The 15638-nt window shown below is 44.6% G+C and overlaps 1 protein-coding gene across 2 annotated transcripts in view; it reads right to left on the bottom strand.

The window, feature by feature from the left end:
• Positions 1–5042: 5042 nt before the first annotated feature.
• Positions 5043–15638, bottom strand: part of JSRP1 (junctional sarcoplasmic reticulum protein 1) — a 30933-nt gene continuing 20337 nt past the window's right edge. For both annotated transcript variants that reach the window (XM_070746647.1, XM_070746657.1), the window contains exons 4-7: positions 13701–14040; positions 10958–11101; positions 8205–8284; positions 5043–6859 (exon numbers count right to left, since the gene is read on the bottom strand). In XM_070746647.1, the coding sequence (XP_070602748.1) occupies positions 6221–6859; positions 8205–8284; positions 10958–11101; positions 13701–14040 (1203 nt within the window). In that variant the 3' untranslated portion in view covers positions 5043–6220. The remainder of the gene's footprint in view (positions 6860–8204; positions 8285–10957; positions 11102–13700; positions 14041–15638) is intronic.

Below are 15638 nucleotides of genomic sequence, written 5' to 3'. Positions count from 1 at the left end.
AATCAATAAATAAAATATCCTACCCCTGTGCATGCAAAATTGAACGGGTCCAAAGACGGGCTACAAGAATGGTGGAAGGTCTTAAGCATAAAACGTATCAGGAAAGACTTCATGGACTCAATCTGTATAGTCTGGAGGACAGAAGAGAAAGAGGGGACATGGTCGAAACATTTAAATATGTTAAAGGGTTAAATAAGGTCCAGGAGGGAAGTGTCTTTAATAGGAAAGTGAACACAAGAACAAGGGGACACAATCTGAAGTGTGTTGGGGGAAAGATCAAAAGCAACGTGAGAAAATATTATTTTACTGAAAGAGTAGTAGATCCTTGGAACAAATTTCCAGCAGACGTGGTTGGTAAATCCACAGTAACTGACTTTAGACATGCCTGGGATAAACATAGATCCATCCTAAGATAAAATACAGAAAATAGGATAAGGGCAGACTAGATGGATCATGAGGTCTTTTTCTGCCGTCAGTCTTCTATGTTTCTATGCACACAAACCCCATCCTGTCCCCTATGCATGTGCACAACCACCTCTGTGCTGCCCCCTACGTATGCACCTAGGCCTCACTGTCTCCGGGCTTCCAGTAAGCCCATTGGGCTGTTTTTCACTCTCCCTTAGTTTTAGAAAAGCCTCTAAAAGCCTGGGGATGTCAAAAAGGGACTCAACGGGCCAAGCAGAAGTTAAAAAAACCCAAACTTCTGGTTTGCCCATTGGGCCATTTTTTGCCCTTTGGAGGGCAAAAACGGCTTTCCCCAAGGCCGAAAATCAGCTGGCCAGAGCACGTATGCATACTGGAGCTGACAGAGGTCAACGTTTCATGTGCACTCCGATATGGCTCCGCGTACCACCCGTGGAACGTGTGCCATAGGCTTGCCATCACGGCCCTAATATTTCATCCAACACATTTTTAAATAAATCTTCTTCAACACACGATAAGACCTCAGATCTTGGAGAACTTTCCTACCTTCGACCTATATGGCCCCTTCTCTTCGATGCCTTTTTAAAAGAAACTTTGAAGATTTATTTATTCCAAACTACTGTTCACTGATATTTATCTTTAGCGACTTGTATTGCTAGTTGTTTGGGGACGCAGCGGCTCAGCGGCTAAGGTGCTGAGCTTGTCGATCAGAAAAGTCGGCAGTTCGGCGGTTCGAATCCCTAGCGCCAAAGAACTGAGTGAGCTCCCATTACTTGTCCCAGCTTCTGCCAACCTTAGAAGTTCGAAAGCAGGTAAAAATGCAAGTAGAAAAATAGTGACCATCTTTGGTGGGAAGGTAACAGTGTTCCGTGCATCTTCGGCGTTTAGTCATGCCGGCCATACAACCATTGAATCATCATCAGACAGCACTGGCCTTTCGGCTTAGAAACAGAGATGAGCACTGCCCCCTAGAGTCAGGAATGACTAGCACGTACATGCAAGGGGAACCTTTACCTTTACCTAATGCTAGTTGCTATTTCTTAATTCACTGGGGACCAATTTGTAACACAATTTCTGTTGAGTTTGATCTTTGAGCTTTTTAAATAGTTAATTAGGCATGCTGGTTTCAAAACTGTAGTTAATTTTCTTCTACCACGTCAAGTTTTTTCTCTACACCTAATACAGTGATACCTTGTCTTACAAACTTAATTGGTTCTGGGACAAAGTTCTTAAGGTGAAAAGTTTGTAAGATGAAACAATGTTTCCCATAGGAATCAATGGAAAAGCGATTAATGCGTGCAAGCCCAAAACTCACCTCTTTTGCCAGCCGAAGCGCCCATTTTTGTGCTGCTGGGATTCCCCTGAGGCTCCCCTCCATGGGAAACCCCACCTCTGGACTTCCGTGTTTTTGCGATGCTGCAAGGGAATCCCAGCGTCGCAAAAACAAGCTCTTCGCTGGCAACGGAAGTCTGGAGGTGGGGTTTCCCAGCGAAGGGAGCATCAGTGAAATCACAGCATCGCAAAAACACTGAAGTCCTCGAAACCCCACCTCCGGACCGCTGTGTTTTTGCGATGCTGCGATTTCACTGATGCTCCCCTCGCTGGGAAACTCCACCTCCAAACTTCTGTTGCCAGCAAAGTTCCCGTTTTTGCACTGCTGGGATTCCCCTGCAGCATCACAAAAACATGGAAGTCCGGAGGTGGGGTTTCCCATGGAGGAGACCCTAAGGGAAATCCCAGCAGCACAAAAACGGGTGCTTCGCTGACAACGGAAGTCCGGAGGCTGCGCATCCCAGCGACGGCGGTGGGTTTGTAAGGTGAAAATAGTTTGTAAGAAGAGGCAAAAAAATCTTAAACCCCGGGTTTGTATCTCGAAAAGTTTGTATGATGAGGCGTTTGTAAGACGAGGTATCACAGTATATATAAGATAGTTAATTAGGCAACATGAGCATCAAATTGCATTTTTTACATAGCCATCTTGCTAACTTCCTGGAAAATCTTGGTGCAGTCAGTGATGAGCAGGGTGAGCGATTCCATCAAGATTTGAAGATCATGGAGACACGGTATCAAGGTAGATGGGATGCACATATGATGGCTGATTATTGCTGGAGCATCAAGCGAGAATGTCCACAGATTAAACACTCCAGAAAAAGCCATAAGCAAATTTTTTTACCTTAATTAGTATAATTACCGTTCGATAAAAAAAGCAACTATTTGTGTGGACACAATTTAACTTGTAGTAACTATTATAGCCTTTGTATGAATAAAATTATTCTTTGTAAACTGTATATTTGGTACCTTTTTACTTTACTTTCCTTTATATGTACGATTTGTATGACTTTAGAGGGTATCCCGTAGCTTAAAAAGTTGACGTGATAGACAAAAACTGTAATATTGCATTGGTTGCCAATCAGTTTCCGGTCACAATTCAAAGTGTTGGTTATGACCTATGAAGCCCTTCATGGCACTGGACCAGAATATCTCCGGGACCGCCTTCTGCCGCACGAATCCCAGCGACCGGTTAGATCCCACAGAGTGGGCCTTCTCCGGGTCCCGTCGACTAAACAATGTCATCTGGCGGGACCCAGGGGAAGAGCCTTCTCTGTGGTGGCTCCGACCCTCTGGAACCAGCTCCCCCCAGAGATTAGGATTGCCCCCACCCTCCTTGCCTTCCGTAAACTCCTTAAAACCCACCTCTGCCGTCAGGCATGGGGGAATTGAAACATCTCCCCCTTGCCCATGTTGTTTTGGTGTATGATTGATTGTGTGCTTGTTTTTTATATATATTGGGGTTGCTTTTATTAATTTTTTAACCTAAAACTGTAATTAGATTGGTAAATATTAGATTTGTCACTATATACTGTTTTTGCCATTGTTGTGAGCCGCCCCGAGTCTGCGGAGAGGGGCGGCATATAAATACAATAAATCTAATCTAATCTAATAATTTTGGATCCAGAGGCCAAAAGTTAGTTAAAAACAAGTCACAGATTTAAGACAATAAGTGTTGAATTTGCAACTATTTTCTGTATTGTTCTGTTGCGTTCTTATGCTGTTGTTATATTTCTTTGCTGCAACAAAAGTATTTTAGAGTCGTGTATTCTACTTGATGATGCTTTGATGTCTAATATTGTTCGGCAAACTGAATTTGTAAGGATCGCTACAACGATGCTGAAGAAATTGTAGGAAATGACCAGACTCAGGCAAACATGTCATCGGTCCCTTCGTACCCACAAGATATCTCAGCTCACCCCACCTTGAATTCCACAGACTCTTATCTACCACCAATTTGCTTTAGCTGTTAGTAGTTCAGATTCTTGTAGAGAGCATAAGCTTGCAATAAACCTCTATATTCATTTAAACTCCCTGGACCTCCTGTTTTTCTGGTGCTTGGCAGAAATAAAGTTTAATAATTTGCCTCTTTTCAAACTATATTTATCATTTCTTGGTGGATGAAATTAGAGTCCACTGCCATATATAGACTCCTTTTAGATGTCTTTTGAAAAATGGAGTTCAGGAGCTTGCAATGTTTAATTTTTATTAAATGTATTTTACTAGCCTGCGTCATCATTTTTGCCGTAACCTAGTGTTTCTCAACCTTAGCAACTTTCAGATAGGTGGACTTCAACTCCCAGAATTCCCCAGCCAGCATAGCTGGCTGGGGAATTCTGGGAGTTGAAGTCCTCCTATCTGAAAGTTGCTAGGGTTAAGAAAGTTGTCATAACCACATTCAGAGTTCTACAGGGAGAATCACAGCCTAGAACAGGGTTGTCAAACTCTATTTCATTAAGGGTCACATCAGGGTTGTGTTTGACTTGGGGGGGGCTGGCGGAGGGCGTGACCGTGGTGGACATGGCCAGCTCAATAGCTCAATGTCATTTATGTTGAGGGGGGCTGTGTGGCCCATTGAGTCCTATGTTATTGGGCGGCACAGAAGTCAAATAAATTAGCTCCTGAACTCCGTTTTTGGCTGTGACGGCTTCCAGTGATTCTCAACCTGGGGGTCAGGACCCTTTTGGGGTCAAATGACCGTTTCACAGGGGTCACCTAAGACCAGGGGAAAAGACAAATTTCCCATGGAGTTGGGAACTAAAACTTCTATTCTGGCCCCTTGGAACATATTTTTACAATCCGACCAATCAGGCATTTACAGTGGGGGTGTCCCTCTGAACTCCCTGCCAATCAGCTTAAATCTCTGTTGGCAGAATTGGCGCTAGACTTATGGTTGGGGGTCACCACAACATTTGGAACTGTATTAAAGGGTTGTGGCATAGAAAGGCTGAGAACCACTGTGGTGTTTGGGAGCCCGTGTTCGCTGGCTCTGTGGGTCATTCCTTTGTTGTTTTCAGGGGGATCTGTGGGCCAGATCTAAGCACCCCACAGGTCGGATCCAGGCCGGATCAAGCCCCCAGCCCTTGAATTTGACATCCCTGGCCTAGAAAGCAGTCTAATAAACACAACCTTGAGTACGAAGCAGGAATGGGGGCGGGCGGTGGGAAAACATCTCAGAAATTACCTTTCCTAATCTCAGAACTGACCTTGAAAATTTTCTTGGACAAAATGTTTTAGTTCACAAGATATTTTCTTTCTTACAGCTCAAAAAGATAAAATAATAGCCCGAGCACCTTGGAATACCAAGGATTGTATTGTGGACGGTGGATCTTATTTCTTCCTTTACGTTAAAAGGTGAAAATGTTTAAGAAGTTCACAGCCAACAATTTTTCCTGAAATTTATCACGACTTTCCAACCCAATCCGGCTAATGACTTGCTACGATTCCTCTGTGTGTAACATTATATATTGTAAGAAGAACCAGAGTTGGTTTAGCTTCACATTGACCGGCTTCATTTTGTGCAACGCAGGGGGTAAAAAATCCACTTTCCCCATTAAATAGGAAACAAGCAAACTCAGAAGAGGCAGTCTTACTAATTTCTTTTGAAAAGTCACCAAAACCTAAAACCGAGATATCTATGAATCGAGGTATGGGAGTTGCTTAAAAAACAACTAAGGTCCATTCCAGCATATATACGGTTTTCCTGCACTTCCGAAGGAAGAATTCCAGTCTTAAACACACAGCTTTGGTATCAGCTCAAAAACAAAACAAAACATGCAGTTGTGTGTACTAGAGAGGCAGTTCACACATTCCTGCTTCAGATCTGTGTCTAATGAGGGATTGGGACAATAACACCACTTATTGTGCTTGAGGCACAGTCAAGACAAGGAGTGAGGCCAGTACAAAAGTTTTAGGGCTTCCTTTTTGTTACAAAACCAACATTAGACCTTCATTTGGAGATAAAACTGGGTGGCTAAAGCACAAACGAAGGAAGGCACTTTTTTTTTTGAGGTTCTTCAAAGAGGGAGTGGAGAAGCAGGTAAAGCTGCTGTGGCCTAGAGATGGAGCCCTTGCCTCACGATCAGAAGGTTGCGAGTTCAATCCTAGGTAGAGGCAGGTGTAGGATCTCCTGCGTTGGGCAGGGGGTTGGGCTAGATGACCTGCAAGGTCCCTTCCAATTGGTTAAAAGGTAAGGCTGATCTGGCGAAGCGACTCCTGTTCCGGTGGCACCGGAAGTAGGGGTTTGCTGGTACCACCGCTACCAAAAGGGTTACAGCAAGGCATAGGAAAGGAGTCGTCTCTTGCTTCCAACTGAGAAGACCTGCCAAACTTGCCTCTCAACAGGAGTCGCCCGGCTTCAAATCTGGGTGTCTTTGTGTCCCCCAAAATTTCAGGGAAAGGATGTGCAGGAGCGCGAGAGCAGCACATCGCTTGCCGCAGCGGCTTCGAGTCAGCCAGCCTTTAAATCTCAGTCGTGCCTTTTCCGCTCCTGAGATTTGTGCTGCCCAAATGCCTTGGATGGTGGGAAGAAAGGCTTCCGAAGGGGCTTCCTGTCCTTCGCGTCCTTCTCGTGCTTGGGGTGGCCTTTCCCTTTGCCACGGTCTTCTTTGGGGTGCCCTCTCCTTTTATCCAGCGGGGGACGCTCTTCCTTATGCTCTTTCAACGGATGGGCTGTTTCGCCGTGTTTGTGGCGATGGGCCTTCTGGTCTTCCTGCTGCTTCTCCTTCTTCCCTTCCCAGCGATGTCTCTTGTCCCGGAGGGGCTTCTCCTCTTCGTCTTCCTCTTGAGCTTTGCGGTCTTTCCGGCTTTTATTCTTGGAAGCTGTCGTCTCTCGTTTGATTTTCTCCTGGATTTTCCTGGGGCCTACCTTGGGGACTGGTTTTTCCTCTGTTTCCTCCTCTTCCTCCTCTTCTTCTTCAATTTCTACTGGTTCTGTCTCTTCTTCTCCATCTTTCCCATCCTCTAAAGGCGCCTCCTCCTCCTCCTCCTCTTCTTCCTCCTTGACTTCTGAAATTTCCTCCTCTACTTCCAGGAGTTCATCCTCTATATCAGGAGGTTCGTCCATGTCTGACCAATCAAACCACCGTTCGTAAAACCACAGCTCCTCCTAGAAAGAAAGAAAGGAAGGAAGGAAGGAAGAGGGAAGGGAGGGAGGGAGGAAGGGAGGAAAGAAAAAGAAAGGAAGGAAGGGAAGATAGAAAGGAAGAAAGAAAGAGAGAGAGAGAAAGGAAGGAAGGAAGGAAGGAAGAAAGAGGGAAGGGAGGGAGGGAGGAAGGAAGGAAGGAAAGAAAAAGAAAGGAAGGAAGGGAAGATAGAAAGGAAGAAAGAAAGAGAGAGAGAAAGGAAGGAAGGAAGGAAGAGAAAGGAAGGGAGGAAGGAAGGAAGGAAGGAAAGAAAAAGAAAGGAAGGAAGGGAAGATAGAAAGGAAGAAAGAAAAAGAGAGAGAGGAAGGAAGGAAGGAAGAAACAAAGAAACAAAGAGGGAGGGAGGGAGGAAGGAAAGACAGAAAGAAAGAGAAAGAAAGAAAGAGAAAGTAAGAGATAGAGAGAGAGAGAGTGAGAAAGAAGGAAAGAAAGATTCAATAGTCTTCATATGATAGGGTGGCTTCAAAAGTCATGGCCTTCAGTTTAATCTTAAGGGTAATAGAACATGACTCATCACATGTTCTTTGAATCCTCCTGGAGCCATTATGAAAAGAAGGACCAGGGAGGACATGATAGCAGTGTTCCAGTATCTCAGGGGTTGCCACAAAGAAGGAGCCAACCTATTCTCCAAAGCACCTGAGGGCAGGACAAGAAGCAATGGGTGGAAACTAAACAAGGAGAGAAGCAACTTAGAACTAAGGAGAAATTTCCTGTATGGAACTGTGTGTAATATTAATAGTTAGCTGCTGTATGTTTAGAATTGTATATGATTGCTTGATTCGGATATGTATGTACCTAAGTGTTTACTGGTTAATCTATTGCATACATTGTAAAATTATATTTATACCCTTACTTATATTAGTCTGTGTTATTGGCTGAACAGCCACCACTGCTACATATATTCTGTTTATAAGTTTAGGATTCTAACATTGATTATAAGCCCTGTGTGGAATTATTATTATTATTATTATTATTATTATTATTATTATTATTATTATTATTATATTGTTGTTGTTGTTATTGTTATTATTGTTATTATTATTATTATTTAGATTTGTATGCCGCCCCTCTCCGTAGATTCGGGGCGGCTCACAACAACAATGCAACAATGTATAACAAATCTTATAATGTTAACAGTTTTTAAGAATATATGCTGAAAAATTGGATAATCCGTTTGACTGTGGACCCACTTTTTGGGGGGACTCTAGCCTAGAAAGAACAGTAGGTGAGTTGTTGTTTTTTTGTTTTTGCTCTCTGATGAAATGAATTTTACTGCAGATTATTTTGATCTTCCCACTTTTAACTCACCTGCTCCCCAGGGCTGCCCTCTTGTGTGGTCCAGGCACTCAGCTCGGCCTCAAGAACAGCCCCACCGTATTCTACTACCTCTGTAAAAAAAAAAAAAAGATGGCATGGTGAACGAGCTCTTAAATATACAGTGGTGCCTCTACTTACGAACTTAATTCATTCCGTGACCAGGTTCTTAAGTAGAAAAATTTGTAGGAAGAAGCAATTTTCCCCATGGGAATCAATGTAAAAGCAAATAATTTGTGAGATTGGGGAAACCACAGGGAGGGTGGAGGCCCTGTTTTCTCCCAGGAGATTCCTAGAGAGGCCCCACGGAGGCTTCTCCCCGCCTATTCTGGCCCTGTTTCCTCCCAGGAGATTCCTAGGGAGGCCCCACGGAGGCTTCTCCCCGCCTATTCTGGCCCTGTTTCCTCCCAGGAGATTCCTAGGGAGGCCCCACGGAGGCTTCTCCCCGCCTATTCTGGCCCTGTTTCCTCCCAGGAGATTCCTAGAGAGGCCCCACGGAGGCTTCTCCCCGCCTATTCTGGCCCTGTTTTCTCCCAGGAGATTCCTAGAGAGGCCCCACGGAGGCTTCTCCCCACCTATTCTGGCCCTGTTTCCTCCCAGGAGATTCCTAGAGAGGCCCCACGGAGGCTTCTCCCCGCCTATTCTGGCCCTGTTTTCTCCCAGGAGATTCCTAGAGAGGCCCCACGGAGGCTTCTCCCCGCCTATTCTGGCCCTGTTTCCTCCCAGGAGATTCCTAGAGAGGCCCCACGGAGGCTTCTCCCCGCCTATTCTGGCCCTGTTTTCTCCCAGGAGATTCCTAGAGAGGCCCCACGGAGGCTTCTCCCCGCCTATTCTGGCCCTGTTTCCTCCCAGGAGATTCCTAGAGAGGCCCCACGGAGGCTTCTCCCCGCCTATTCTGGACCTGTTTCCTCCCAGGAGATTCCTAGGGAGGCCCCACGGAGGCTTCTCCCCGCCTATTCTGGCCCTGTTTCCTCCCAGGAGATTCCTAGGGAGGCCCCACGGAGGCTTCTCCCCGCCTATTCTGGACCTGTTTCCTCCCAGGAGATTCCTAGGGAGGCCCCACGGAGGCTTCTCCCTGCCTTTTCCAGTTACACTTTCGGAGGCTCAGGTTTGTAAGTGAAAAATTGTTCTTGGGAAGAGGCAAAAAAGTCTTGAACACCCCGTTCTTATCTAGAAAATTTCGTAAGTAGAGACATTCTTAGGTAGAGGTACCACTGTATATATAAAAGTTTAAGTTTAAGTTTAAGTTTAATCAGATGCATGCACAGTAGCAAAAAAAACCTTGGGGAGTTGGGCTCATTATCTCCGGGCTTCCTGCCAACTCAGAGTGAGTCAGATAATGAGAGTAAATAGAGAGGGAAATTGTATCTCTTTGAGGCGAGGAGAGGCCAGGCACCCTAACCCTAACCCAAATCCTTGACGTGAATGACGTCAAGTTGGCCACCTTTAAGCCAGTCACATGACCTTTAAGCCACCCCCAGTCACATGATCATCAAGCCACTCCCACCTGGTCAGATGGCTGGCAAGCCACACCCACAAAATAAGCCACGCCCACAGTGTGGTAGTAAAAATTTTTGCAGTCCTTCTCTGACGTGACCTAAGGTATGATCCCTAATGGAGGCAGCAGCTAGAAGAGATGTGACTGGTGGAGGGGGGCTTTACAGAGCCGGGGTTGCGCAATGGTTAGAGTGCAGCACTGCAGGCTACTTCAGCTCACTGCTAGCTGTAGTTCAGCAGTTCAAATCTCACCACCGGCTCCAGGTTGACTCAGCCTCCCATCTTTCCGAGGTGGGTAAAATGAGGACCCAGATTTTTGTGGGTTATATGCTGACTCTAAACCACTTAGAGAGGGCTGTGAAAGCACTATGAAACAGTACATAAGTCTAAATTAGAGCTGGGTGCAGCAGGTAGAGTGCTGTACTGCAGGCCACTGAAGCTGACTGTAGATATGTAGGTCTGCGGTTCAAATCTGATCACCGGTTCAAGGTTGACTCAACCTTCCATCCTTCCGAGGTGGGTAAAATGAGGACCCGGATTGTGCGGACAATATGCTGGCTCTGTTAAAAAGTGCTATTGCTAACATGTTGTAAGCCGCCCTGAGTCTAAAGAGAAGGGTGGCATAAAAATGGAATAAAATAAAAATTAAAAAACACTATTTTTTTAAATAATAACAATAATAATAATAATAATAATAATAATAATAATAATAATAATATTATTATTATTATTTAGATTTGTATGCCGCCCTTCTCTGTAGACTCAGGGCGGCTCACAACAGTGATAAAAACAATACATGGTAACAAATCTAATAATTAAAATCTAAAATAATAGTTTTACATTATAAAGTCTAAAAAAAAAAAACCCCACCCAGTAGATAAAATACATACACACAGTCATATCATGCACAAAGTTACAAAGGCAAGAGGGGGGATGTCTCAGTTCCCCCAAGCCTGACGACAGAGGTGGGTTTTAAGGAGTTTACGAAAGGCAAGGAGGGTGGGGGCAGTCCTAATCTCTGGGGGGAGTTGATTCCACAGGGTCGGAGCCACCACAGAGAAGGCTCTTCCTCTGGGTCCCGCCAGACGACATTGACGGGACCCGGAGAAGACCAACTCTGTGGGACCTAACTAACTAACTAACTAACTAACTAACTAACTAACTAACTAAATAAATAAATAAATAAATAAATAAATAAAATGCTATGATGCTATTTATATGATCGAGGAGAAAGTGTTCTTCTCTCTTACCTTGAACTACCTGACAGCTGACACTGAGGAGAGCCAGGAACGTTGCCACCAGAACGCATTTGTTCAAAGTCAGACTTTCCCAAGGCAGCGTGTCCTTAGTAGCTCGGCTTTCGACCTTCCGCCTGACGGAGACAATCTTCGGTGCTTCAAGCAGAGAAAAGGGAGGGCATTAGCACAGCAGATTGACTCTCCCACTGGAAAGCCCTTTGCTCCCCCAATTCCTGAGTGTTTTGAAGGTGACCTTTGCAATAAACCCAGGTTTGGAATTCAGGCCAGAGCTATGGAAAGGATACATCAATTCCCACGATGGAAAAACCAATAGAAAAAGTAATGGAGTGGGCAAAATTAAGTACTCTAATTAAAGAAAAGAATGTCTCCAGCTTTGTTTCTGTTTGGACTTTACGCTCGGAAGAGAAGGAGGTTGAATACATTTTAATGGGTTGGATTAGTTTGTTATTATGGAAAAGGCTAATACTGTATTTATGAAATACGTTAAAAAGAAAGTTGAAGTTGGGACTGAGTTTTTCATTAAATGGCACTGAAAAAATGAGAAGTCCTTACTTTTTCTCCTTCTTTTTTCTTTTCCTTGTATTCTTTTACCTTTTCTCCCATATTTGGGTGATTTTACAGAAAACCAAAAAACCCCCATACAGTATAACTCTTCCCTGGTACAAAGCTGAGAGGAGGAGAACCTGTTGTCTCGAGGTTAAAGCTATTCCCTTGCAGGCAGACTCCCCAGGTTCAAATCCTTGTAAGAGTATGGCTAGCTGATGAAAGCAAAATAAGCTTGAAATTGATCTATACTGTTGGGGTTGGCTTGCAGCCAGATGCTGGGCAGGACAGAACATATACTTTATATTTTATAATGTATTATTATTATTGTTGTTTGTTGTTGTTGTTGTTGTTATTATTATTATTATTATTATTATTATTATTAATTATTAATTAGATTTGTATGCCGCCCTTCTCCGAAGACTCGGGGCGGCTCACAGAATAGATACAAACATGTAGCACAAATCTAATAATTTAAAATACAGTAATACCTCGTCTTACGAACTTAATTGGTTCCGGAAGTAGGTTCGTAAGGCGAAAAGTTCGTAAGACGAAACATTGTTTCCCATAGGAAACAATGTAAAAGCGATTAATGCGTGCAAAAAGAAAAAAATTGCAAAATGGCGCTCCGCTGGGCGCCGACGCCCGGCTGTCACCTTTTAAAACAGCCGGGGGGCTTCTTGGCGTTCTCGTGACGTCAAACCTCCACCCATGGAATTCCCTATTGGGATTCCCCACCTCCTTTCCAGCCTCCAGATCGGCCAAAAACGCCGCCGTGGATTGCAAAAACGGCGCTCCGCCGAGCACCGCCCCTCGGCTGTAACCTTCTGAAACAGCCATGCGCTTCTCGGTGGCCTCCGGAACAGAACCCAAACCTGAACTTCCGGGTTCGGCATTCGGGAGAACGCCGAGAAGCCCCCCGGCTGTTTCAGAAGGTGACAGCCAGGCAGTGGCGCTTCTCGGCGGCCTCTCGAACCCGAACCCGAACTTTTCGGGTTCGGGAGAATGCCGAGAAGCCCCCCGGCTGTTTTAAAAGGTGACAGCTGGGCGGCGGCGCCCAAAGGAGCGCCATTTTGCGATCTGCGGTGGGTTCGTAAGCCGAAAAAAGTTCGTAAGAAGAGGCAAAAAATTTCCGAACCCCGGGTTCATATCACGAGGGGTTCGTATCACGAGGGGTTCGTATCACGAGGGGTTTGTATCACGAGGTACCACTGTACAACTAAACCCCCCAATGTAATACGCAATTATACAGTCCAATCACACCATACATTACATTTATTGCTCCGAGGGGCAAGGTCTAATTGCCCCAAGCCTGGTGACATAGGTGGGTCTTGAGGTTTTTGCAGAAAGGCGAGGAGGATGGGTGCAGTATGAATCTCTGGGGGGAGCTGACTCCAGAGGGCCAGCGCCCCCACAGAAAAGGATCTTCCCCTAGGCCCCGCCAAGTGACATTGTTTGGTTGACAGGATCTGGAGAAGGCCAACTCTGTGGGATATATATATAATGTAATGTAATGTAGTGTAGTGTAGTGTAGTGTAGTGTAGTATTGTATTATATATAATGGAAATGGCCCTGGGTTGGGCCGAGAGGCAAATAAGGAGCTGTGATGTTCCTTCAATACACCAGGGTGATTCGACACAAAAATATGTAACCCTTCCCTGGTGCAGAGCTGAAGGGATTGGATACTGTAGCCTAGAGGATAATTCTCTGCCTTACAAGGCAAAGGTTGCAGGTTCAAGTCCCAGTGGGTATGGCTAGCTGATGAGGCCAAAATAAGGCTGAAATAGATCTATCCTAGTCTCCCTTAATTTTCAAATTCAGCAAAAAAACATGTGACATATATATATATGTCATATACATATACATATATATATATATATATATATATATATATATATATATATATATATATATATATATATATATATATATATATATATATGCAGTTTTGCACACCTCCCAAAAATCGCTACCGGAACTGAGCGATCTAACCGCTCCGGTAGCAGGCCTTCACTGCCCCATCTTCAAAATTGTCCAGATCTGGAAAAATTGCTCTAAACCAAAAATCCCTGGTGATGGAAATCTCCATCCTATGAAAAAAAACCCAGGCTCGATCATGTTCTTCCGCCCTTGGCATCTCTCTATGGCCTCTCCAACACAATGCTTTATTGGCTGTGGAGAAAAGTTATACCTGCTAGGTGTGGTTTCTCAACTGCTTTTTCTACTCGTACCGCCTTCTCCACTTGCGGTGCCTTTTCGACCCTCGGCACTTTCTCCATCGCTTTTTCCAATACGGGTGGTTTTTCTACCCGTTGGGCTCTCTCAACCACCCTTTCAGCCCTCAGGACTTTTTCGGCAACTTGTTCGGCCCGAGGCAATTTAGCGGCGGCCATTTCGGTCAACAGATGCTTCTCTGCTTCGGGTGATTTCTTAGGAAGCCCAGATGACGTGGCTTCGCTCATGCTATCCACAAATTCATCCAAGTCTTTCTCAACAATGTGGAGCGTGTCTTTCTGTTCGTCCTCTAGGCCCTGAAAGAGAACGGCAACGATCAGGGATGGGCAGCAGGCAGGATGGGGTGGAACGCAGTTCCACTGGCGGAAATGAAGATGTGTGCGCAGCTCCAGCTGATCTGCGGCTGTCACTTCCTGGATTACTTAAGCATAAAACCTATCAGGAAAGACTTAATGAATTCAATCTGTATAGTCTGGAGGACAGAAGGAAAAGGGGGGACATGATCGAAACATTTAAATATGTTAAAGGGTTAAATAAGGTCCAGGAGGGAAGTGTTTTTAATAGGAAAGTGAACACAAGAACAAGGGGATACAATCTGAAGTTAGTTGGGGGAAAGATCAAAAGCAACATGAGAAAATATTATTTTACTGAAAGAGTAGTAGATCCTTGGAACAAACTTCCAGCAGACGTGGTTGGTAAATCCACAGTAACTGAATTTAAACATGCCTGGGATAAATATATATCCATACTAAGATAAAATACAGAAAATAGTATAAGGGCAGACTAGATGGACCATGAGGTCTTTTTCTGCCGTCAATCTTCTATGTTTCTATGTTTCTACTGGTCTCGGCTCAGCTCTCCTTTTTCCCCTGCTGCTGCTGCATCTGTGCTCCTTGCTTTTTTCCTCTTTCCTCCTTCCTGGCCTTGGATGAACTTCCCTCTCTCCTGCCCGGCTCCCCTCCAGCCTCATGCGGTCACCTCCCGCCTGAGGTGCAAGCAGAAGGCATGGGCAGAAGTGGTGCTGGCAGCATTTATGCTTCTGGCAGCAGCCGTTCACCTAGCTACCCAACCTGAGGCGACCCAGGAAGGAGAGCGTGGGAAACAGGAAGCAAATTGTCACCCCAGCGAGCGACACTGGTGAGGTTGTAAGTCGAGGACTTAACAGTTCACTTGAACAAAGATGATCGTTCAAGCCACTCCCACCTAGTCACATGGCCAGCAAGCCACTCCTACTCAGTCACGTGACCATTAAGTGACCACACCCACAAAATAAGCCACACCCACAGTGTGGCAGTAAAAAATTTGGCTGCCCATTATTGGCAACGATGATGTACTAGCTTTGAGTAGCCCTGCCTTAGCTTGGGATTTTCTTATAATTTCTCTGATCTCTTTAAAAACCTCCCATATATTTCCTATTCCTGTTCTTGTTTTTTTCTTTATTTCTACACCTATTTGATGGACCTCTTTCACCCAAGATTGGAAATCTATCTTCAGTTGTTGTATAACCTTCCACATTCCTCTGTCTATCACAACAATTGGTTCTGTTTTGAAATTATGAAAATATTTTCATAATTATATTTTGCTGTAAGCCGCAGAGAGTTCCTTCGGGAGTTGGGCAGCAAATAAATTAGATTAAATAAATAAATACATACATGAACTTCCATTTTCACAGTCGCTTATCTCTTCCATCGCTCCTCAGACTCTTTTACAAAATAAGTGTTGCATCACAATACTCTTACTATTTCAAGTGTTGATTAAATCCTGATCAGTTCCAACCACTGATAAACTAATCATAGAGTGGCTGGGTTTGCATATCTTACTGAGTCATAAGCTAGGCAATTATAAGGGGTCTTCAATGCTCTCTGAACTTCCTTGTTTTCTTGCACATACAGTG

This window comes from Erythrolamprus reginae, chromosome 1 (genome assembly GCF_031021105.1).
Source record: "Erythrolamprus reginae isolate rEryReg1 chromosome 1, rEryReg1.hap1, whole genome shotgun sequence".
Lineage (NCBI taxonomy): Eukaryota > Metazoa > Chordata > Lepidosauria > Squamata > Dipsadidae > Erythrolamprus > Erythrolamprus reginae.
Note: the sequence above shows the minus strand (reverse complement) of the source record. Positions and strands in the feature narration are given on the sequence as shown.